Source organism: Lissotriton helveticus, chromosome 5_1 (assembly GCF_964261635.1).
Source record: "Lissotriton helveticus chromosome 5_1, aLisHel1.1, whole genome shotgun sequence".
Taxonomy (NCBI): domain Eukaryota; kingdom Metazoa; phylum Chordata; class Amphibia; order Caudata; family Salamandridae; genus Lissotriton; species Lissotriton helveticus.
In genome coordinates this window covers 1,067,358,810-1,067,383,027 of record NC_136065.1, presented here as the reverse complement: position 1 = coordinate 1,067,383,027, position 24,218 = coordinate 1,067,358,810, and the positions used below count along the sequence as shown (strand labels likewise).

General features: G+C 50.1%; 1 protein-coding gene across 2 annotated transcripts in view; it reads left to right on the top strand.

The window, feature by feature from the left end:
- DPCD (deleted in primary ciliary dyskinesia homolog (mouse)) overlaps nt 1-24,218 on the top strand; it is a 149,864-nt gene that overhangs the window by 104,270 nt on the left and 21,376 nt on the right. For both annotated transcript variants that reach the window (XM_078643624.1, XM_078643623.1), the window contains one exon: nt 11,747-11,880. In XM_078643624.1, the coding sequence (XP_078499750.1) occupies nt 11,747-11,880 (134 nt within the window). The remainder of the gene's footprint in view (nt 1-11,746; nt 11,881-24,218) is intronic.

The following is a 24,218-nucleotide window of genomic DNA, read 5'->3' as shown; positions in this document are numbered from 1 at the left end:
ACCACATCACTCGGGGAACACCACCACATCACTCTGGGAACACCACCACATCACTCTGGGAACACCACCACATCACTCTGGGAACACCACCACATCACTCTGGGAACACCACCACATCACTGAGGGAACACCACCACATCACTGAGGGAACACCACCACATCACTCTGGGACACCACCACATCACTCTGGGACACCACCACATCACTCTGGGGCATCACTCAGGGGCACCACCACATCACTCTGGGAACACCACCACATCACTCTGGGAACACCACCACATCACTCTGGGAACACCACCACATCACTCTGGGAACACCACCACATCACTCTGGGAACACCACCACATCACTCTGGGAACACCACCACATCACTGAGGGAACACCACCACATCACTGAGGGAACACCACCACATCACTCAGGGAACACCACCACATCACTGAGGGAACACCACCACATCACTGAGGGAACACCACCACATCACTCTGGGGCATCACTCTGGGGCACCACCACATCACTCTGGGGCATCACTCGGGGAACACCACCACATCACTCGGGGAACACCACCACATCACTCGGGGAACACCACCACATCACTCGGGGAACACCACCACATCACTCGGGGAACACCACCACATCACTCGGGGAACACCACCACATCACTCGGGGAACACCACCACATCACTCGGGGAACACCACCACATCACTCGGGGAACACCACCACATCACTCGGGGAACACCACCACATCACTCGGGGAACACCACCACATCACTCGGGGAACACCACCACATCACTCGGGGAACACCACCACATCACTCTGAGACACCACCACATCACTCTGGGACACCACCACATCACTCGGAGAACACCACCACATCACTCTGGGACACCACCACATCACTCTGGGACACCACCACATCACTCGGAGAACACCACCACATCACTCGGGGAACACCACCACATCACTCGGGGAACACCACCACATCACTCGGGGAACACCACCACATCACTCGGGGAACACCACCACATCACTCTGGGACACATCACTCAGGGAACACCACCACATCACTCGGGGAACACCACCCCATCACTCGGGGAACACCACCCCATCACTCGGGGAACACCACCCCATCACTCGGGGAACACCACCACATCACTCGGGGAACACCACCACATCACTCGGGGAAACCACCACATCACTCGGGGAACACCACCACATCACTCGGGGAACACCACCACATCACTCGGGGAACACCACCACATCACTCGGGGAACACCACCACATCACTCGGGGAACACCACCACATCACTCGGGGAACACCACCACATCACTCGGGGAACACCACCACATCACTCTGGGACACCACCACATCACTCTGGGACACCACCACATCACTCTGGGACACCACCACATCACTCTGGGACCCCACCACATCACTCTGGAGGGAACACCACCACATCACTCGGGGAACACCACCACATCACTCGGGGAACACCACCACATCACTCGGGGAACACCACCACATCACTCGGGGAACACCACCACATCACTCAGGGAACACCACCACATCACTCTGGGACACCACCACATCACTCTGGGACACCACCACATCACTCTGGGACACCACCACATCACTCTGGGACACCACCACATCACTCTGGGACCCCACCGCATCACTCTGGAGGGAACACCACCACATCACTCGGGGAACACCACCACATCACTCGGGGAACACCACCACATCACTCGGGGAACACCACCACATCACTCGGGGAACACCACCACATCACTCGGGGAACACCACCACATCACTCTGGGACACCACCACATCACTCTGGGACACCACCACATCACTCTGGGACACCACCACATCACTCGGGGAACACCACCACATCACTCGGGGAACACCACCACATCACTCGGGGAACACCACCACATCACTCTGGGAACACCACCACATCACTCTGGGAACACCACCACATCACTCTGGGAACACCACCACATCACTCTGGGAACACCACCACATCACTGAGGGAACACCACCACATCACTGAGGGAACACCACCACATCACTCTGGGACACCACCACATCACTCTGGGACACCACCACATCACTCTGGGGCATCACTCAGGGGCACCACCACATCACTCTGGGAACACCACCACATCACTCTGGGAACACCACCACATCACTCTGGGAACACCACCACATCACTCTGGGAACACCACCACATCACTCTGGGAACACCACCACATCACTGAGGGAACACCACCACATCACTGAGGGAACACCACCACATCACTCAGGGAACACCACCACATCACTGAGGGAACACCACCACATCACTGAGGGAACACCACCACATCACTCTGGGGCATCACTCTGGGGCACCACCACATCACTCTGGGGCATCACTCTGGGGCACCACCACATCACTCGGGGAACACCACCACATCACTCGGGGAACACCACCACATCACTCGGGGAACACCACCACATCACTCGGGGAACACCACCACATCACTCGGGGAACACCACCACATCACTCGGGGAACACCACCACATCACTCGGGGAACACCACCACATCACTCGGGGAACACCACCACATCACTCGGGGAACACCACCACATCACTCGGGGAACACCACCACATCACTCGGGGAACACCACCACATCACTCGGGGAACACCACCACATCACTCTGAGACACCACCACATCACTCTGGGACACCACCACATCACTCTGGGGCATCACTCAGGGGCACCACCACATCACTCTGGGAACACCACCACATCACTCTGGGAACACCACCACATCACTCTGGGAACACCACCACATCACTCTGGGAACACCACCACATCACTCTGGGAACACCACCACATCACTCTGGGAACACCACCACATCTCTCAGGGAACACCACCACATCTCTCAGGGAACACCACCACATCTCTCAGGGAACACCACCACATCTCTCAGGGAACACCACCCCATCACTCAGGGAACACCACCCCATCACTCTGGGACACCACCCCATCACTCTGGGACACCACCCCATCACTCTGGGACACCACCCCATCACTCTGGGACACCACCACATCACTCTGGGACACCACCACATCACTCTGGGACACCACCACATCACTCTGGGACACCACCACATCACTCTGGGACACCACCACATCACTCTGGGACACCACCACATCACTCTGGGACACCACCACATCACTCTGGGACACCACCACATCACTCTGGGGCATCACTCAGGGGCACCACCACATCACTCTGGGACACCACCACATCACTCTGGGACACCACCACATCACTCTGGGGCATCACTCAGGGGCACCACCGCATCACTCAGGGGCACCACCACATCACTCAGGGGCACCACCACATCACTCAGGGGCACCACCACATCACTCAGGGGCACCACCACATCACTCAGGGGCACCACCACATCACTCAGGGGCACCACCACATCACTCAGGGGCACACCACCACATCACTCGGGGAACACCACCACATCACTCGGGGAACACCAACACATCACTCGGGGAACACCACCACATCACTCGGGGAACACCACCACATCACTCGGGGAACACCACCCCATCACTCGGGGAACACCACCCCATCACTCGGGGAACACCACCCCATCACTCGGGGAACACCACCCCATCACTCGGGGAACACCACCACATCACTCAGGTAACACCACCACATCACTCAGGGAACACCACCACATCACTCAGGGAACACCACCACATCACTCAGGGAACACCACCACATCACTCAGGGAACACCACCACATCACTCAGGGACACCACCACATCACTCTGGGACACCACCACATCACTCTGGGACACCACCACATCACTCTGGGACACATCACTCAGGGAACACCACCACATCACTCTGGGACACCACCACATCACTCTGGGACACCACCACATCACTCGGAGAACACCACCACATCACTCGGGGAACACCACCACATCACTCGGGGAACACCACCACATCACTCGGGGAACACCACCACATCACTCTGGGACACATCACTCAGGGAACACCACCACATCACTCTGGGACACCACCACATCACTCTGGGACACCACCACATCACTCTGGGGCATCACTCAGGGGCACCACCACATGACTCCGGGGCACCACCGCATCACTCAGGGGCACCACCGCATCACTCAGGGGCACCACCACATCACTCAGGGGCACCACCACATCACTCAGGGGCACCACCACATCACTCAGGGGCACCACCACATCACTCAGGGGCACCACCACCACATCACTCAGGGGCACCACCGCATCACTCAGGGGCACCACCACCACATCACTCAGGGAACACCACCACATCACTCAGGGAACACCACCACACCACTCAGGGAACACCACCCCATCACTCGGGGAACACCACCCCATCACTCAGGGAACACCACCACATCACTCAGGGAACACCACCACATCACTCAGGGAACACCACCACATCACTCAGGGAACACCACCACATCACTCAGGGAACACCACCACATCACTCAGGGAACACCACCACATCACTCAGGGAACACCACCACATCACTCTGGGGCATCACTCTGGGGCACCACCACATCACTCTGGGGCATCACTCTGGGGCACCACCACATCACTCAGGGAACACCACCACATCACTCTGAGACACCACCACATCATTCTGGGACACCACCACATCACTCTGGGGCATCACTCAGGGGCACCACCACATCACTCTGGGAACACCACCACATCACTCTGGGAACACCACCACATCACTCTGGGAACACCACCACATCACTCTGGGAACACCACCACATCACTCTGGGAACACCACCACATCACTCTGGGAACACCACCACATCACTCTGGGAACACCACCACATCTCTCAGGGAACACCACCACATCTCTCAGGGAACACCACCACATCTCTCAGGGAACACCACCCCATCACTCAGGGAACACCACCCCATCACTCTGGGACACCACCCCATCACTCTGGGACACCACCCCATCACTCTGGGACACCACCACATCACTCTGGGACACCACCACATCACTCTGGGACACCACCACATCACTCTGGGACACCACCACATCACTCTGGGACACCACCACATCACTCTGGGACACCACCACATCACTCTGGGACACCACCACATCACTCTGGGGCATCACTCAGGGGCACCACCACATCACTCTGGGACACCACCACATCACTCTGGGACACCACCACATCACTCTGGGACACCACCACATCACTCTGGGGCATCACTCAGGGGCACCACCGCATCACTCAGGGGCACCACCACATCACTCAGGGGCACCACCACATCACTCAGGGGCACCACCACATCACTCAGGGGCACCACCACATCACTCAGGGGCACCACCACATCACTCAGGGGCACCACCACATCACTCGGGGAACACCAACACATCACTCGGGGAACACCAACACATCACTCGGGGAACACCACCACATCACTCGGGGAACACCACCACATCACTCGGGGAACACCACCCCATCACTCGGGGAACACCACCCCATCACTCGGGGAACACCACCCCATCACTCGGGGAACACCACCCCATCACTCGGGGAACACCACCCCATCACTCGGGGAACACCACCCCATCACTCGGGGAACACCACCCCATCACTCGGGGAACACCACCCCATCACTCGGGGAACACCACCCCATCACTCGGGGAACACCACCACATCACTCAGGGAACACCACCACATCACTCAGGGAACACCACCACATCACTCAGGGAACACCACCACATCACTCAGGGAACACCACCACATCACTCAGGGACACCACCACATCACTCAGGGAACACCACCACATCACTCAGGGAACACCACCACATCACTCAGGGAACACCACCACATCACTCAGGGAACACCACCACATCACTCAGGGAACACCACCACATCACTCAGGGAACACCACCACATCACTCAGGGAACACCACCACATCACTCAGGGAACACCACCACATCACTCAGGGGCACCACCACATCACTCAGGGGCACCACCACATCACTCAGGGGCACCACCACATCACTCTGGGACACCACCACATCACTCTGGGACACCACCACATCACTCTGGGACACCACCACATCACTCTGGGACATATCACTCAGGGAACACCACCACATCACTCTGGGACACCACCACATCACTCTGGGACACCACCACATCACTCTGGGACACCACCACATCACTCTGGGACACCACCACATCACTCTGGGGCATCACTCAGGGGCACCACCGCATCACTCAGGGGCACCACCACATCACTCAGGGGCACCACCACATCACTCAGGGGCACCACCACATCACTCAGGGGCACCACCACATCACTCAGGGGCACCACCACATCACTCGGGGAACACCAACACATCACTCGGGGAACACCAACACATCACTCGGGGAACACCACCACATCACTCGGGGAACACCACCACATCACTCGGGGAACACCACCATATCACTCGGGGAACACCACCCCATCACTCGGGGAACACCACCCCATCACTCGGGGAACACCACTCCATCACTCGGGGAACACCACCCCATCACTCGGGGAACACCACCCCATCACTCGGGGAACACCACCCCATCACTCGGGGAACACCACCCCATCACTCGGGGAACACCACCCCATCACTCGGGGAACACCACCCCATCACTCGGGGAACACCACCCCATCACTCGGGGAACACCACCCCATCACTCGGGGAACACCACCCCATCACTCAGGGAACACCACCACATCACTCAGGGAACACCACCACATCACTCAGGGAACACCACCACATCACTCAGGGAACACCACCACATCACTCAGGGAACACCACCACATCACTCAGGGAACACCACCACATCACTCAGGGAACACCACCACATCACTCAGGGACACCACCACATCACTCTGGGACACCACCACATCACTCTGGGACACATCACTCAGGGAACACCACCACATCACTCTGGGACACCACCACATCACTCTGGGACACCACCACATCACTCGGGGAACACCACCACATCACTCGGGGAACACCACCACATCACTCGGGGAACACCACCACATCACTCGGGGAACACCACCACATCACTCGGGGAACACCACCACATCACTCTGGGACACATCACTCAGGGAACACCACCACATCACTCTGGGACACCACCACATCACTCTGGGACACCACCACATCACTCTGGGGCATCACTCAGGGGCACCACCACATGACTCCGGGGCACCACCGCATCACTCAGGGGCACCACCGCATCACTCAGGGGCACCACCGCATCACTCAGGGGCACCACCGCATCACTCAGGGGCACCACCGCATCACTCAGGGGCAACACCACATCACTCAGGGGCACCACCACATCACTCAGGGGCACCACCACATCACTCAGGGGCACCACCACATCACTCAGGGGCACCACCACATCACTCGGGGAACACCACCCCATCACTCGGGGAACACCACCCCATCACTCGGGGAACACCACTCCATCACTCGGGGAACACCACCCCATCACTCGGGGAACACCACCCCATCACTCGGGGAACACCACCCCATCACTCGGGGAACACCACCCCATCACTCGGGGAACACCACCCCATCACTCGGGGAACACCACCCCATCACTCGGGGAACACCACCCCATCACTCGGGGAACACCACCCCATCACTCGGGGAACACCACCGCATCACTCAGGGGCACCACCGCATCACTCAGGGGCACCACCGCATCACTCAGGGGCACCACCGCATCACTCAGGGGCACCACCACATCACTCAGGGGCACCACCACATCACTCAGGGGCACCACCACATCACTCAGGGGCACCACCACATCACTCAGGGGCACCACCACATCACTCAGGGGCACCACCACCACATCACTCAGGGAACACCACCACATCACTCGGGGAACACCACCACACCACTCGGGGAACACCACCCCATCACTCGGGGAACACCACCCCATCACTCAGGGAACACCACCACATCACTCAGGGAACACCACCACATCACTCAGGGAACACCACCACATCACTCAGGGAACACCACCACATCACTCAGGGAACACCACCACATCACTCAGGGAACACCACCACATCACTCAGGGAACACCACCACATCACTCTGGGACACCACCACATCACTCTGGGACACCACCACATCACTCTGGGACACCACCACATCACTCTGGGACACCACCACATCACTCTGGGGCATCACTCAGGGGCACCACCACATCACTCTGGGACACCACCACATCACTCTGGGACACCACCACATCACTCTGGGACACCACCACATCACTCTGGGGCATCACTCAGGGGCACCACCGCATCACTCAGGGGCACCACCACATCACTCAGGGGCACCACCACATCACTCAGGGGCACCACCACATCACTCAGGGGCACCACCACATCACTCAGGGGCACCACCACATCACTCAGGGGCACCACCACATCACTCAGGGGCACCACCACATCACTCAGGGAACACCAACACATCACTCGGGGAACACCAACACATCACTCGGGGAACACCAACACATCACTCGGGGAACACCACCACATCACTCGGGGAACACCACCACATCACTCGGGGAACACCACCACATCACTCGGGGAACACCACCCCATCACTCGGGGAACACCACCCCATCACTCGGGGAACACCACCCCATCACTCGGGGAACACCACCCCATCACTCGGGGAACACCACCCCATCACTCGGGGAACACCACCCCATCACTCGGGGAACACCACCCCATCACTCGGGGAACACCACCCCATCACTCGGGGAACACCACCCCATCACTCAGGGAACACCACCACATCACTCAGGGACACCACCACATCACTCTGGGACACCACCACATCACTCTGGGACACCACCACATCACTCTGGGACACATCACTCAGGGAACACCACCACATCACTCTGGGACACCACCACATCACTCTGGGACACCACCACATCACTCTGGGACACCACCACATCACTCTGGGACACCACCACATCACTCTGGGACACCACCACATCACTCTGGGGCATCACTCAGGGGCACCACCGCATCACTCAGGGGCACCACCACATCACTCGGGGAACACCACCCCATCACTCGGGGAACACCACCCCATCACTCGGGGAACACCACCCCATCACTCGGGGAACACCACCCCATCACTCAGGGAACACCACCACATCACTCAGGGACACCACCACATCACTCTGGGACACCACCACATCACTCTGGGACACCACCACATCACTCTGGGACACATCACTCAGGGAACACCACCACATCACTCTGGGACACCACCACATCACTCTGGGACACCACCACATCACTCTGGGACACCACCACATCACTCTGGGACACCACCACATCACTCAGGGAACACCACCACATCACTCGGGGAACACCACCACATCACTCGGGGAACACCACCACATCACTCGGGGAACACCACCACATCACTCGGGGAACACCACCACATCACTCTGGGACACATCACTCAGGGAACACCACCACATCACTCTGGGACACCACCACATCACTCTGGGACACCACCACATCACTCTGGGGCATCACTCAGGGGCACCACCACATGACTCCGGGGCACCACCGCATCACTCAGGGGCACCACCGCATCACTCAGGGGCACCACCGCATCACTCAGGGGCACCACCACATCACTCAGGGGCACCACCACATCACTCAGGGGCACCACCACATCACTCAGGGGCACCACCACATCACTCAGGGGCACCACCACCACATCACTCAGGGAACACCACCACATCACTCAGGGAACACCACCACACCACTCAGGGAACACCACCCCATCACTCGGGGAACACCACCCCATCACTCAGGGAACACCACCCCATCACTCAGGGAACACCACCACATCACTCAGGGAACACCACCACATCACTCAGGGAACACCACCACATCACTCAGGGAACACCACCACATCACTCAGGGAACACCACCACATCACTCAGGGAACACCACCACATCACTCAGGGAACACCACCACATCACTCAGGGAACACCACCACATCACTCTGGGACACCACCACATCACTCTGGGACACCACCACATCACTCTGGGACACCACCACATCACTCTGGGACACCACCACATCACTCTGGGACACCACCACATCACTCTGGGACACCACCACATCACTCTGGGACACCACCACATCACTCTGGGACACCACCACATCACTCTGGGACACCACCACATCGCTCTGGGGCATCACTCGGGGAACACCACCACATCACTCTGGGACACCACCACATCACTTTGGGGCATCACTCGGGGAACACCATCACATCACTCGGCGAACACCACCACATCACTCTGGGGCATCACTCAGGGACACCACCACATCACTCTGGGGCATCACTCAGGGGCACCACCACATCACTCGGGGAACACCACCACATCACTCTGGGACACCACCACATCACTCTGGGAACACCATCACATCACTCGGGGAACACCATCACATCACTCGGCGAACACCACCACATCACTCTGGGGCATCACTCAGGGACACCACCACATCACTCTGGGGCATCACTCAGGGGCACCACCACATCACTCAGGGGCACCACCACATCACTCGGGGAACACCACCACATCACTCGGGGAACACCACCACATCACTCGGGGAACACCACCACATCACTCGGGGAACACCACCACATCACTCGGGGAACACCACCACATCACTCGGGGAACACCACCACATCACTCGGGGAACACCACCACATCACTCGGGGAACACCACCACATCACTCCGGGAACACCACCACATCACTCAGGGTACACCACCACATCACTCAGGGTACACCACCACATCACTCAGGGTACACCACCACATCACTCCGGGAACGCCACCACATCACTCCGGGAACGCCACCACATCACTCCGGGAACGCCACCACATCACTCCGGGAACGCCACCACACCACTCCGGGAACGCCACCACACCACTCCGGGAACACCACCACACCACTCCGGGAACACCACCACATCACTCAGGGAACACCACCACATCACTCAGGGAACACCACCACATCACTCTGGGACACCACCACATCACGCAGCCCAACCACTACAGCATCACTCAGCACCACAACAGCACTGTCCTTGCTTGCTACCAACAAGCATTGCTATAGCCAATAGGACTTGCATTAGGAAAGTGTAAGCCATTTGCTTTGTGAATGACAATGCTATTAATTTATATATTTTCAAAGCCAACACATATTTAAAAAAAATTGTCATTTACAGTACCAATAGCTCACACTTTCCTAATGCGAGACCTATTGCATTGCAAATGCTTGTTTAATATAGATGGCTGAGGTCTCCAGTTCTAGACATCTACACAATTAATGTGCTAAGAAGGCCTCCCAGGTGGTCAGATGCCCGAATGAGTGACTTAAAGTAGCCTTCAATATATTAATATTTTATTCTCAAACTTGATGCTATTAAAACCAAGAAATTCAACAACAGAGTAATTGAAAAATTCTTTTGTGTATGTATCGTTTCTGTTATGGAAAACATGAAGAACTGCACGGAATATGACCAATATTTTCTAGTTTATCCTGGAAAGGTAAAAATGTTTTTTCTGTGTCTTTAGCCCATCTTCATGAGGAAGGACACAAAGGCTAGTTTCCAGTGGAGAGTTCGTAACCTGCCATACCCCAAAGACGTGTATAGCGTTACAGTAGACCAGACTGAACGCTGCTGCACTATACGAACTTCTAACAAAAAGTAAGTGCACATTTGTACTTTTACAACACAGCATAGTGCTGACTACCACGTTTAATGCATTTTAATGCGCTAAATGGTGGCAAAGTTTGTTATTGTGTACTTGTAATGTTTTTATTTGTATTGTATGATTGCTTGCATCTGAGAAGCTGCTCTCGTTTTGAGGCAGTGTATTGAAAAAAAGTTGCAGTGCATTAAATGCTACTGGACCATGCAGGGCAAAGTGTTCACGTATGGGTATGAAAGGTTTCCATACCTCTAACTGAAATTGTATCCTTGAAAAGATCAAACTGCATCAGCCTGGTTGAATGACCATATCTATTTGTTGTTTGCACACCAACTTGGACACATTTACAACATTTCCATATCAACTACAGGCAAAACAAAATATGAAACGTTGTTTCGAAACTTTCTAATTTCCTCAATTGTTGGTTAAATAGGTGCAGATCTTCTTTAGCTCCCACCTGATGGCGTGTCCCAATTGGGATTCCACTTCTTGAGGCCAGACATTGAGCGTGTTGGATTTAGTGCTTTTCTGCTATCCATTTTTAGGTCGAAGCCTACGAGACAGCACAGCTGTCTGGTTTGCAAACACACATTCCGCCTATTGCTTACCATTGTCCTTGTGGTTTGTAACTCAATTTGCTTGCTTTCTATTTGCTGCCTTTATTTGTTTTTGACTGTCCAGCATGTCTTTCTCTCTCCTGTGGAATATGGCATGTTCACTAGCGCTCCTTGTATTCTTCCACGAGTGCTCACTTTCTGAAACCAGGCCTCTACGGTTTTTTTCCTATCTTGTCACATTTGCTGTGAATTTAAAGACAGAATTTGAATGTCAGGCTCTGTCTTCCGAGGAAGCTTGGTGCTTACTTTTCTTTCTCTGACTTCAAAGTGAGAGTATTTATGTGACAATCCTGCTGGGTACCCATGTGGGAGGAAAGACAGTAGGGTGTTATTTTTGTTCTAGCACACAACAAAACCTAAATGTATGTAAACTTTGCAAATCTTTCAAAATATATCAGAATTAGGAAAGCACAAATGAAGCACATTTTGTAATTCTGCAGTGTGATGGAAGCAAATATGTTAATAGTGTTGTCTGTATACTTTTATCAGTAAAACTGTATGTCTATGCAAATGTAATGTTCATTTCAATTGAAAATGTGTTGTCTGTAATGGCAGTGCACAACCACACTGTGCATGCTCCACTGTACGACACTGTGCTCCACTACACTGTACTATACTCTGCGACTCGCCACACCACTGTACTCTATGAGATGCCACTCTACGATGCGCCACTACACTCTACAACTTTTTACTCCACTCTACTCCTCCACTTTGCCACTCCATGCTACACCACTCCATTCTACTGGCTGAAGAGGGCTGAAAGCCCGAAACCGGTCCTAGGATCCTTGTGTCCAGGGAGGACCTGGCTTGGCAGTTCGGGCTGGACTGTTCCCATGGGGCACAGGGTCAAGACTGATTTGCATATGGCTGGGTTCAAACTTGAATGGCATGGTGAGCAAAAAAACGATGGATTTAGGCCCAGATCTCTGTACTGGGGTGAATGTATGACACTGTTCTGCATTCTGTCCATCAATTGTTGTTTTTGCATTTGTCACCCCGAGTGGGACGGGTATGCTCAGACGTGAGTCCCGTGCTCTCCATGCCACTGGAATCAAGCTATCCTGGCTGAAGAGGGCTGAAAGCCCGAAACCGGTCCTAGGATGCTTGTTTCCAGTCCAGGGAGGACCTGGCTTGGCTGTTCGGGCTGGACTGTTCCCATGGGGCACAGGGTCAAGACTGATTTGCATATGGCTGGGTTCAAACTGGAATGGGATGGTGAGAAAAAAATGATGGATTTAGGCCCGGATCTCTGTACTAGGGTGAATGTATGACAGTGTTCTGCATTCTGTCCATCAATTGTTGTTTTTCCATTCTACTTTACGGCACTCCATTCCATTACACTTTACTCCACTACGTCCTACCTCACTTTACACCCCTCCACTCTACTTTACTCCACTCTATTTTTTTTTGTTTGAATATGTTAATTGCATTTTTTCGTTATTCCATCACATTACCGTGGTACAGAAATGAAAAAAAATGAAATGGTTAATAATGTCATAATAGAATTAACAAATCAGTAGCCACTGCAGTCAGTCACATACAGTAATCAGTATGAACGTGAGGGCCAGTATACAATCAGGTTAGCAATGTAGCGTATCAATCTCATGAGTAACCGGCATACAAACAGTAGGTAGGAAGTTACATGGATGGTGATAAAGCAAGTATCACTTCCCGGCATCCACTCAGTCTTGTTCAGTCTGGAACATAGGGTGTGTTTTCGATAATAGTCCAAGGTAGGTTGTACACAACCATTATGCAATATACATTCAAAGCTTTATTACTAAACAGTCAAATATAAAGAACAACCTAAAAAGGTAGATGCCAGAACTAGAAACTGGGTGGTGGTTAACAGCGAGTGTGTGTGTCTGTGCGGAGCGTGTAGGTCAGGCGAGCGGAGACAGGCGCGCGCCCTGCGATAGCAGCAGAGAAGAGCGGAATATAAATCTCGTCCAGTGCGTAGCGGGGGAGGGCGGGGGGGAACAGAGCCGGGTAGGAAAGAGGAGAGGGGAGAAAGTAGTAATCAGAGTTACACAGGGGTAGTTAGTAGTGCCTAAACAATGCCACTACGCAGGCATGCTTGATGAAAGGCCGCTAGAATGCCATCCCAGTCCTGTGCTATGGGATATTTGCGGAACTTTACTCCACTCTATGACACTCTACTCATTCTACAACAGTCCACTCTACGCCACTTTACTCCGCTCTATGCACTTTCCTTCACTCTATGCGACTCAACGCCACTCCCTGACACTCCACACTTTGCCACTCCTCTCCACGCCAGTCTACTCCACTCTGTGCCACTCCACTCTACACCACTTCACGCAACTCCACTCTACAGCACACCCCTCTACTGTACGGCACACTACGACACTTTACTCCACTCTAAGCTCCACCACTCTATACCCCTCTACTCTACATCATACTAGTCAATGCTACTCTATGCAACTCCACTCTATGTCCCTCCACTCTATGCCTCAACACTACACCACAGCACTCAAGGACACTCTACTGCACTCCATGAAACTGTACTGCACTAACTGCCTCTCTACTCCACGCCACTCTATGCCACTTCACTCTAGGCCACTGTACTCTGTGACACTCCACTTCAAGATGCTCCACTCTAAGACACATAATTGGACATTCTTACAGACACGTGCCATGGGCACATCAGCAGAACAAGCATAGTTGAGCTGTCTATAACTAATGCGGGTTATCTCTGCCGTCTGCAGTAAACGAGAAATAAGTCAGTTGAGCGAGATGATGACTGATATCTTTGGCAAATTAATATTTTACTTATTGCATCTATCTCTGTACAGTTTATTCTCTGTCCTGGTGCGTCTGCATTTTCAGAATATTGCCCAAGAGGAAGTGTGGGGATAAGCAAGTCTTGCAGCTTCCTTTTACTAATTGATACATTTAGCTGTTGAGTCCAGTGTTACCAAGTGAGTTGATAGGAGAAAAAGCGAGGGGGTGCCAGTCACTCATTGCCTTGAGTCTAGTGTTACAGAGAGAGTTGATAAGAGGGTAAGCGAGGAGGTGCCACTCACCCATTGCCTAAAAGATTTGAGGCTTCGGCGAGGATGGCATTAATACAGTATTAAACATAAACCATTGTTGGATTTGTTTAAGGGTAGCAGGGCCTAAATTGACATAGCACTTACCCTGACCCTCGGGTGCTAGACGGGGTACTCCATTTAATTTGTAGTTGTCTAGCAGGGGCGGCTCTAGGCTCATGGCGGCCCTGGGCAGGGAGCGTAGGTAGGGGACCCCGGAAGAGGGTGTCCGGGCGAAGGCCAGTGAAGGGGGGGGGGGGGGGTCAGTGTGTTTGGAAGTGGAACAGAGCCAGAGGCTGCCAAATCCCTGCCAGGGGCCGCCACGCAAATATGTATCCATCCTCAGAGGATTATTATATTAAGGATATATATTGGCGTGGTGGCCCCTGGGGTTTGGTAGCCCTGTGCAGGTGCACAGCTTGCACATGCCTAAGGCCGCCCCTCGCTCGACCAGGGCTGCGCCCCACCTGAGTTGTGTCCCTTTATTGGGACACAATAAAGGGTACACAACTCGGCGAGTTTCAGTACATGGGTTTGTGAGAAAAAATGGATTCCGTTTGCAGCATGCTGCCAGACTCAAATCCCAGGGCTGGACTGATGGATTGAAGCACAGAGTCATGAAAGCCTTATGAAGTTGATCACATTCTGCATGCCTGAAAGTGCACTTCCTACTGCATAGGATGCGTAAAGCGCTGTATCCGATGCGATAACACCACAAATGTAAACATAGTGTCCTTGTACTCGCGTTTGCGGCCTACCAGTACTGTGCCCAATATTATACTGTGCCGCATATGTCAGTATTTATACTGCTTCAAATGTATGTTTTCTTTCCAAACCTTAAATCCCTTCGACAACCGCTTTGAAAGAATAGGTTGTGTAAGTTACTAAAACAGGACGTAGGATATAGCAATACTGTTCTCACATTTGGTAGTAGCAAAACATATATTACACATATGAATAATGATGAATCACCCACGTGTTTTCATAGAACATGAATAGGTTGAGGTCATCTTCACCGAAAATACATTTTCTGGTGCAGTGTGTTCTTTTCCAAATCTAAGTATAGATTTAATTTTATTTGTAGATTCTACAAAGCTTTATGGCACTGCCTCGATATGTGCACAGCTAGTCTATATTCTAGTTTTCCAAGAGAGGGCACTGTTCAATGCTTTCATCTCTTGCTTAAAGGTGCATGGCAACCATGCCTCTCCAGGATGGCTTCTTGCAACGGAATACATTACCTAAAGGTGGCACTGTTGGGAAACGCATACTCACTTCTCAGTTGCTGACATGTACACTGCGAAGCCCGTTTTGTAGAGATCCTTCTACCACACATTCTACAATATTTTAGCAAACGTCAGAAGCTTTTCCCTTTTGTTAATTTCGTTGTGAGTTTAGTGTAATTTAGTAAGTCTCCTTTTACTAGATAGATATTATTCAAAAGGCAAATTACAGGCGCCAAACAATTACTTCCTGAGCAGTTTTTGTTGTTTAAGCTCTCTGAGGAACACGAATGTATGTGTGCACCTAAAATAACCAGAGCATGTTAGTTAAGTGGAAGTCTTGTTACCTCCTGACGTGACGCGGATAAATTGGGTTGTGTTCCCTTAAACCTCATTTTTGGAGCAGTTGGTTCGGCGCCGTGAGCTGGCCGTTTAACCCTCCATGTACCTGCTGTGCTTTCCAGGTTTCCTCGGCCCTCGTGTGTTCATTGCGCTTTGGCAACGTGGGAAAGCGCCCGCTGCAAACCTGCGCTCGTAAAGAAAACAAAGCTCTTTCAGGCTTTTGCGCGTGTTATTCTTTTGCGATGTTGTTCTTCCTCCCGGTTAAGTTTAATCCGTTCCAATGAAGTGGAGTGGGCGTGAAGCGCCGCCTCAAGTGCACGAGCCTTTCACAATCGCAGATCCCCGTGACGCTTGGGTCAGGTCTCCGGGATTTCTTCAGGGCATCGGGTTCTGCTGCCCCTGCCAACAGCTCATACCACGAGCTCTCTCAAGCACTACGTAGCTGGGTTATGTTCCCAAGTATGCTGCCGCGCCAAAGTCAACAGGTGAAAAATTGGCGGATTCCTTCCCCTGGTGGCCCCACTTGACACCAAGGCCGGTTCCAAGGATGCGTCTAGCCAACGACCTGCAGAGAAGGTGCGCACCACACATGCAGATACATGTGTGAGGCTGGATCGCATGAAGAGCACGCTGCTGCACACTGGCCTGCCTTTAGGTGGTATTATTATTGTAAAGTGTGATTCCAACACTAAGTACACCCAGTGTAGGCGTGTGAGGCACTCGTTTTTTACCACTCTCCATACAGGATAGGCCAAGTAAATCATTCTACAGTAACACATCTCCGAATGATTTTTTTGTGTTCCAGATAATACCAGTGAGCATGACTGTTATGTTTATTGGTGTTGGCCTAGAGTGGGAGTGGCCGTCCCTGGTGATGACTCAAATAAAAGGCCCCGGAACCCATATCCAAGGGTTCGGGATCCCCACGAGTATAGTTAGTCTTGCTCCTTACCTGTACTACCACAGAACAACGACACTCGTTTGTGCTGTAAGTACATGGGTGCCCCATGTAATTACACTTACAAAGGTGCCAGCTTTCCACATTCAAAAGTCGAAGGTAACTCCCTATTGGAAGTGTATAGGCTGCTGGGTCCAGGAGGCATATTGAGAGTCATGTGATATTATAGAAGTTGTGGTGAGAACTCTTTAAAGAGAATCTCAATATAGTATGGCTGACAGAGACCGTAGTTTTATCTGAATGGAAAGACAATTAACTGGTTTAGGACAGAAAGGTACTTAGAGGGCATTGGGATCCTTCTGTGCAGGTTCAACCACGTGACTCGCACTAGATGATGGTGAAGGATTGTCAGTGGATTAAAGGGTACTGTGAAGTAGTCCCATGAAATTACAAATGGCAGAGATCAGTCTAGTGTTAACATGCTGAATAGTTTTAAGGTGGCGAGTCATTATTCTGAAGGCCTGTTAGATCATTATTCCAGCCGGCCACAGTTAGATACTGTGCTGCATTCTGCAGTCTTTAATGTGCTATTAGTACACATCATTGTTATTGTAGTCCTTTCCCTTTGTTCTTAACATGTGGTTCAGCATTGAGTGTACTGTCCAGCAACAAAACCAGTCACTTTCTCGTACACATTTTGATCCAGAGAAACTCCCTTTGCACGGGGCTGATACTTAACTCTGAATCGTGATAGAGGAAGGGAGTTTGGCAAAGTAATTTTGTTTTCTGACAGTTCAGTATTAAATAACGATAGGACACCAAGTCCCATTTGGTTGCATGCATGTGTAGTAATGGTCAAAATATTATGAAAAGAGCTTTTGCTTTGAGTATCGTTTTATTTTGATGAATTGAGATGGCCACATATTTAGTGTAGGCTTGGCGGAAAGATAAGAGTTCATGCTTGTAAGGATGGTGCGTTACGAACTAAAGTCAGCAGAACAGAACGATCAATAAGGATTTGGAACTGACAATTATGATTTGCTAAGATCGGTTGTTCCAGAAGGGGTATTTTGTTATAAAAGTTAATTCAGTTTTATAGGGTATTAATGAGTTTTCAGTTGTCCACAGAGTTAAATGCAGGCTGGAGGATGACTGTTGTGAGGTGCCAGTATGTGTCCAAGATGAAAATTGAGTTGTCAACAGTTTGCAGAGTGTTGAATTTAGGTGTTTCTGGAAATTTGATTGGTAACTTGCAAGGATTAACCAATTCCAATCATCTTTGTCTAGAAGGAATTCCAGTGATGCAGTGGTAGTTGTTTGTCATTAGGAAATATGTTTATTTTTGTTTCTTTTTTGCGAAAGGGCGATCTTGGCAATTTTAAAGTGGTTGTGAATTATCCTTCCTGCAGATAGGTGTTGATTGTCTTAAACACGTGGTACCTATGTCCTGATAGCACCTAAGACCATAGTATCCTGATTGGTGTCTGCTCAGAAGCTCAACAGTTTTAGTTGCTAATTTCAGGTTTGGACGTTTATGGAGGTTAACTAAAGATATTCGTTCAACTTTGAGCACCCTTGTTGTGGTCTTTTTTCAGAGCTGGGCAGGTGAGATGATGGGTAGTTTCAAGTAGTTGAAGCAACTGCAAAGTCTTTAATTTCCTGTATTTTGCTTGCAAAATAATCTGTAAACTCTTGCCTGGTTATCTCACTGTCTCTTAGAACGGTTGAGTGCTCTATCACCCTCTGTGTTACGTACATAGTTTGGCTTGTCTGTCTTTATGTATTTTGTTACTCTCAAGAACAGATTTAGTAATAGAGCATGAGTGAGTATTTGTTGCCAGCGTCTTTTTTGTGCTCGTAGTGCTTTCCATCTGTATTTTTCAAACAGGCCACTTGGAATGAAAAAAAGGGCATTATAAACAGGTGGGATTGGACTTCTGTTTTTTTTAACAGACGGCTAAATACTCCAACGTAGACGAAGGAATAAAAGCTACCATTCACAAAATGTTGTCATTTATGTATGCATGCTGATTACGGTGGCCTGTAACCACCCCAAGCATTTCTCACTTTACTGAACATCGATTTCATCCAGAGAGGTGACTATATCTAAGATCGAAATATAGATAAGGCCCTCACCAGGAAGACACTTTTACATCTGATACAGATTAAGATGTCCAATTTTTAGCTATGTTGACATTATAAAGACTTTTTGGCAATGACGGGGGTGGAGATTCAGCAATATAATATATAAGCATAATTACACTTCTTTTGTTTTTGCATACTATCACTAGTATGAGTTATTTTTTAGTTACATTTTGGAACAAATACATTGTAAAGACACCAAAGAGAGGACTCGTAGGTGATCTGCTTTTTGGTTGTAATTTATTTTATGCAAGGGTATGCTTTTCTATTTTGTGAGCGGAGACATTAATTGCAGATAGGTTAAGTGAAGCAAATCTGTCGCATAGTCCTTGTTCTACTTCTTAGGTTTGACGTGTAAATGGCCTTTACACCATTTATGCCAAACACTGTTTCTATGCATACTCTAAGGTACTTTTGTTTAATCTCCTTCAGCCATTGCCTTCTTTTTAGTGGGAAATTTCAACCAGTGTCACACGACATTGGGAATCTTGGATTAGCTCATAGGAGTCTCATCTTTTTATTAGCTGTCCTTTCACCCCTATTGCAATGCACAAGGAACTATTTTACATTTAAAAAGTGCACTGTCATCAATTTTTTGTATTTGTCTCTTCCATGCAGGATATAAACAACACAATCCTTTTGGTCATTGTTGTGCACTGCAGCATGATTTTTTTGTTGCTACTCTCTATGGCCTAGTAAGAACGCCAAGCATATTTGCATTGTCAACGCGTTTTCTATTTTGTGCTGTGGCTCGCCTCGTGATCTGAGCACTGTGCTCGCGGCAGGGCTTTAGGACTGTACGTGCTGTGGATGTGCCATGACTGGAGGTGCCAGGGCTGCGTTCCAGCATGCACAGGATGCTCTGCCGCCTTATTTCACTGCTGTGACGTACATGCTCTGGGCTCCCATTGTCTTGAAACACATTACGGAGGCTCTAGTTTGATACAGTCGCTGTCGATTGTTTTCCGTTTACAATCTTTATTAGATTTTTCCAGCAATGCTAACCTCTTTCCTTCTTTGCTATATTTCTCACCATGTTTATAGATGTAGCTCTTGAGAATAACCACAAAACGATGCCGTTTTGAATTGTATCTGCTGTTCACACCACTTTTCCTCTCCTATCATTATGTTGGTTGTTTGTATGAGTAACACAGCAGTGAAATAAAACGATTGTAGAGCTTTGAAAGGTCGTTTGTGATTGGTTTTCTTTTAATTTGTCATTCGGGGTAGGCATTTTCAATTCCAAGTTAGCCATATAGGTCTTATCCCAAAGTATACAATGTGCATTGTTTATGGTCTACAGAAACAATCTCCTGTGTGAATATATACGCTGTAGGGCTGTTCAAAAATGAAGCAAGCAAGTGTATAATATATTTCTGAGGTGAGAAAGTATTATATGGTATTTGAGATTGTTGGTTGTGCATCCACGTCCATTTGTTTGTGCTCTCAAGACACACTTACTGTTTTGCTGAGTGTTTAGTATCTTGATGAGCAGTCTAGTATTCACCCTCGTAAATTTACTCCTAATTTATGCAACAACAGTTTTTTTCTGATTTATGGGTAGAAAGGTTAGAAGCACATCTTTAGTGGGAAATTTCTCTATATCTCATTTCCTTATCCTTGCCTATTTTTAACTATCAGTCAATTTGAATAAATCAGTAGCTTCACAAGGGTGATTATGAGTTCCACATAATGGTAAAATAAGGTCAATAGTGTGAAAAGAAATGTGTCCTGCAAACACAACCAAATGCATTTGTATACTCCTCATTTGTAATGCCATAATACTCTGACATATTGTAAAAGACAAGGGAACCCAATTTAGGATCGCTCAGGGACCTTGGGAGTTTAACTTATTTTAAGAGACAGTGGTCCAGAACAAGCACATAATGGAAGAAAACTAAATATAGACCCTATCGGTACTATATTTTGGCCGTTATCCAGCCGGATAAGGGCAATTTAATAGGCAAATAAGAGATAAACAAAACATGTGGATTAATTACAGTGGGACACAAGCCTGTATCCATGAACTCACATAACAGGGGAAAACAGAGAAAGCTCAGGCAGCATGTGGTTCTATGTATGAAGCAATCATAGCACAACAAGGGGAGAGGAGTTGGCCTAACGGCTAGGGCGCTCGACCTCGGACCTGGGGATCTGGGTTCGAGTATCGGTAACGACGCCAAAATCCTCCTGTGATTCTGGGCACATCACTTAATCTCCCCGTGCCTAAAAAATGAAAGAAAGTGTGTCCTCATGTAACGTAACTGGTGCTATGTAAAGCGCTCTGATACCTGATTCGGTTCGGGTCTAGTTCGCGCTATATAAAACTCTGCAAAAAAACAAAAACAAAAAAAAAAAAAACATTTGTAGAAAACTCACCTTTACACATAATATATCATAAAAATAACGGTGTATAAGGTTGACAACTTGTCGACTGCGTTTCAATCCTTTACAGAAAGATATAGGATCATCATCAGGACATTATAGATATGATGCATGAAAACTATTGCCTGTAATTAAACGTGTCAGGCCGGAGGGCACGAGGCAGTGCTGGGGGCAAGGAAGTGTGGCCGAGTGGTACAGTGACCCCGGGCAGCAGTCGCTGGATTTGAGGTTTCTTGGAGTATATGAAAGGAGGATGAGCGTCTCCTGCAGATTTAGGAGGGCCATCGTCGTTTTTACCCGATCACGGGGATTGCAGTAGGCGTGGTATTTCTCACAATATAGATGATTGCGCGGTCTGACTATGTCAATGGGACAGAGTTCGATCTGCTAGCAGAGTGCAGCATACTTCCTGGATAAGCAGGAGTCCGTATGCTGCACTCTGGCATCATTTCCCGTCGTCAAGATGGGAGTGTCACAGTACATTATAATAGCAATGCAAAGTTAAACAAAGGCTAGAAGGGGCCTTAGGCTCTTTAATTTTGTAACATACCATAGTCATTTTAAACAAAGAGACTAAATATAGGTTTCAACCAATCAGATTGCTTTGACCTCTAGAACACTTCTGTGAGAAGCTCCAGTCCCTCAGATTTTCTACCACACGTCGTGTTAGGGAGTCTCCACTGAGCTCTGCTCAGTCATCTTGTTCTACAGTTTTTCCAAGGATTTTAAACCCATTTGTTGCTTCAGGATATATACAGATTACTCTTTAACTTCATATTGGGTCTGTATTTTTGTCATTTTTACGTCATGTCAGATAGAGAGAAGAAGAGCCTGTTCAGGGCCTGTGGTACCTGTTCTAAAATGAGGCTCCATTCAGATGACTCTCATAAGAGCTGCATTTCTTGCCTTTATCCAGATCATAAGACCACAGATTGTCAGGTATGTCATACCTTTCCTAATAAAATCTTGAAAGACATTGAGGGCGGCTGCTCATATGGCTATAGAAGCTTAAGGCAAGGAAGGAGCCAGTATCTAGTGATGACAGTGAGGAGGTATCCTCATCCTCCAGAGGTTCACATAAGAGTAAAAGCTCACCCCATTCTCACTCTTCTCTTGAGCGACCTAAGAATGCCTTAAAAAAAGTCTACTCATTGGCCTTACAGGTGCAGCCCTTCTAAATCTCCTCAAAAAGAGCGAAAGAAGAATGATATACTTCCTCAAAAAGACCGCAGGAAACTAAGTCTGAGCCGCATACACCACCCCTTCAAGTGTGGCAATCTTTAAAAAAAAAAAAAAAGTCTTCAATTCCACCGGCTGATAAACTGCAGATGAGAAACTTGCCCTTGAGACCATCGTCGTTGACGAAGAAATCCACAGCATCGTTGGCGGCAACTGCCACTGGCTATGTATCCACGCTGTCTCTGCCATCACCTGGTTCCACGATTACATCCTTGTCGATGACCCATCTACCTAAACCGTCGACACTCAAGGTGGCTACGACATCGCCATCAAAGACTGTATCTCCATCGACGATGGCACTTCCACGGAGTTTGAATCTATGAAAGTTCCAATACAGAATTAAGAAAATAAGTTACTTACCTGTAAATCTCCATTATTGGAATCTTCATAGAGGCACATGCGGCCCACCCTCCTCCCCTGGGAAACTCACCTTTTTTC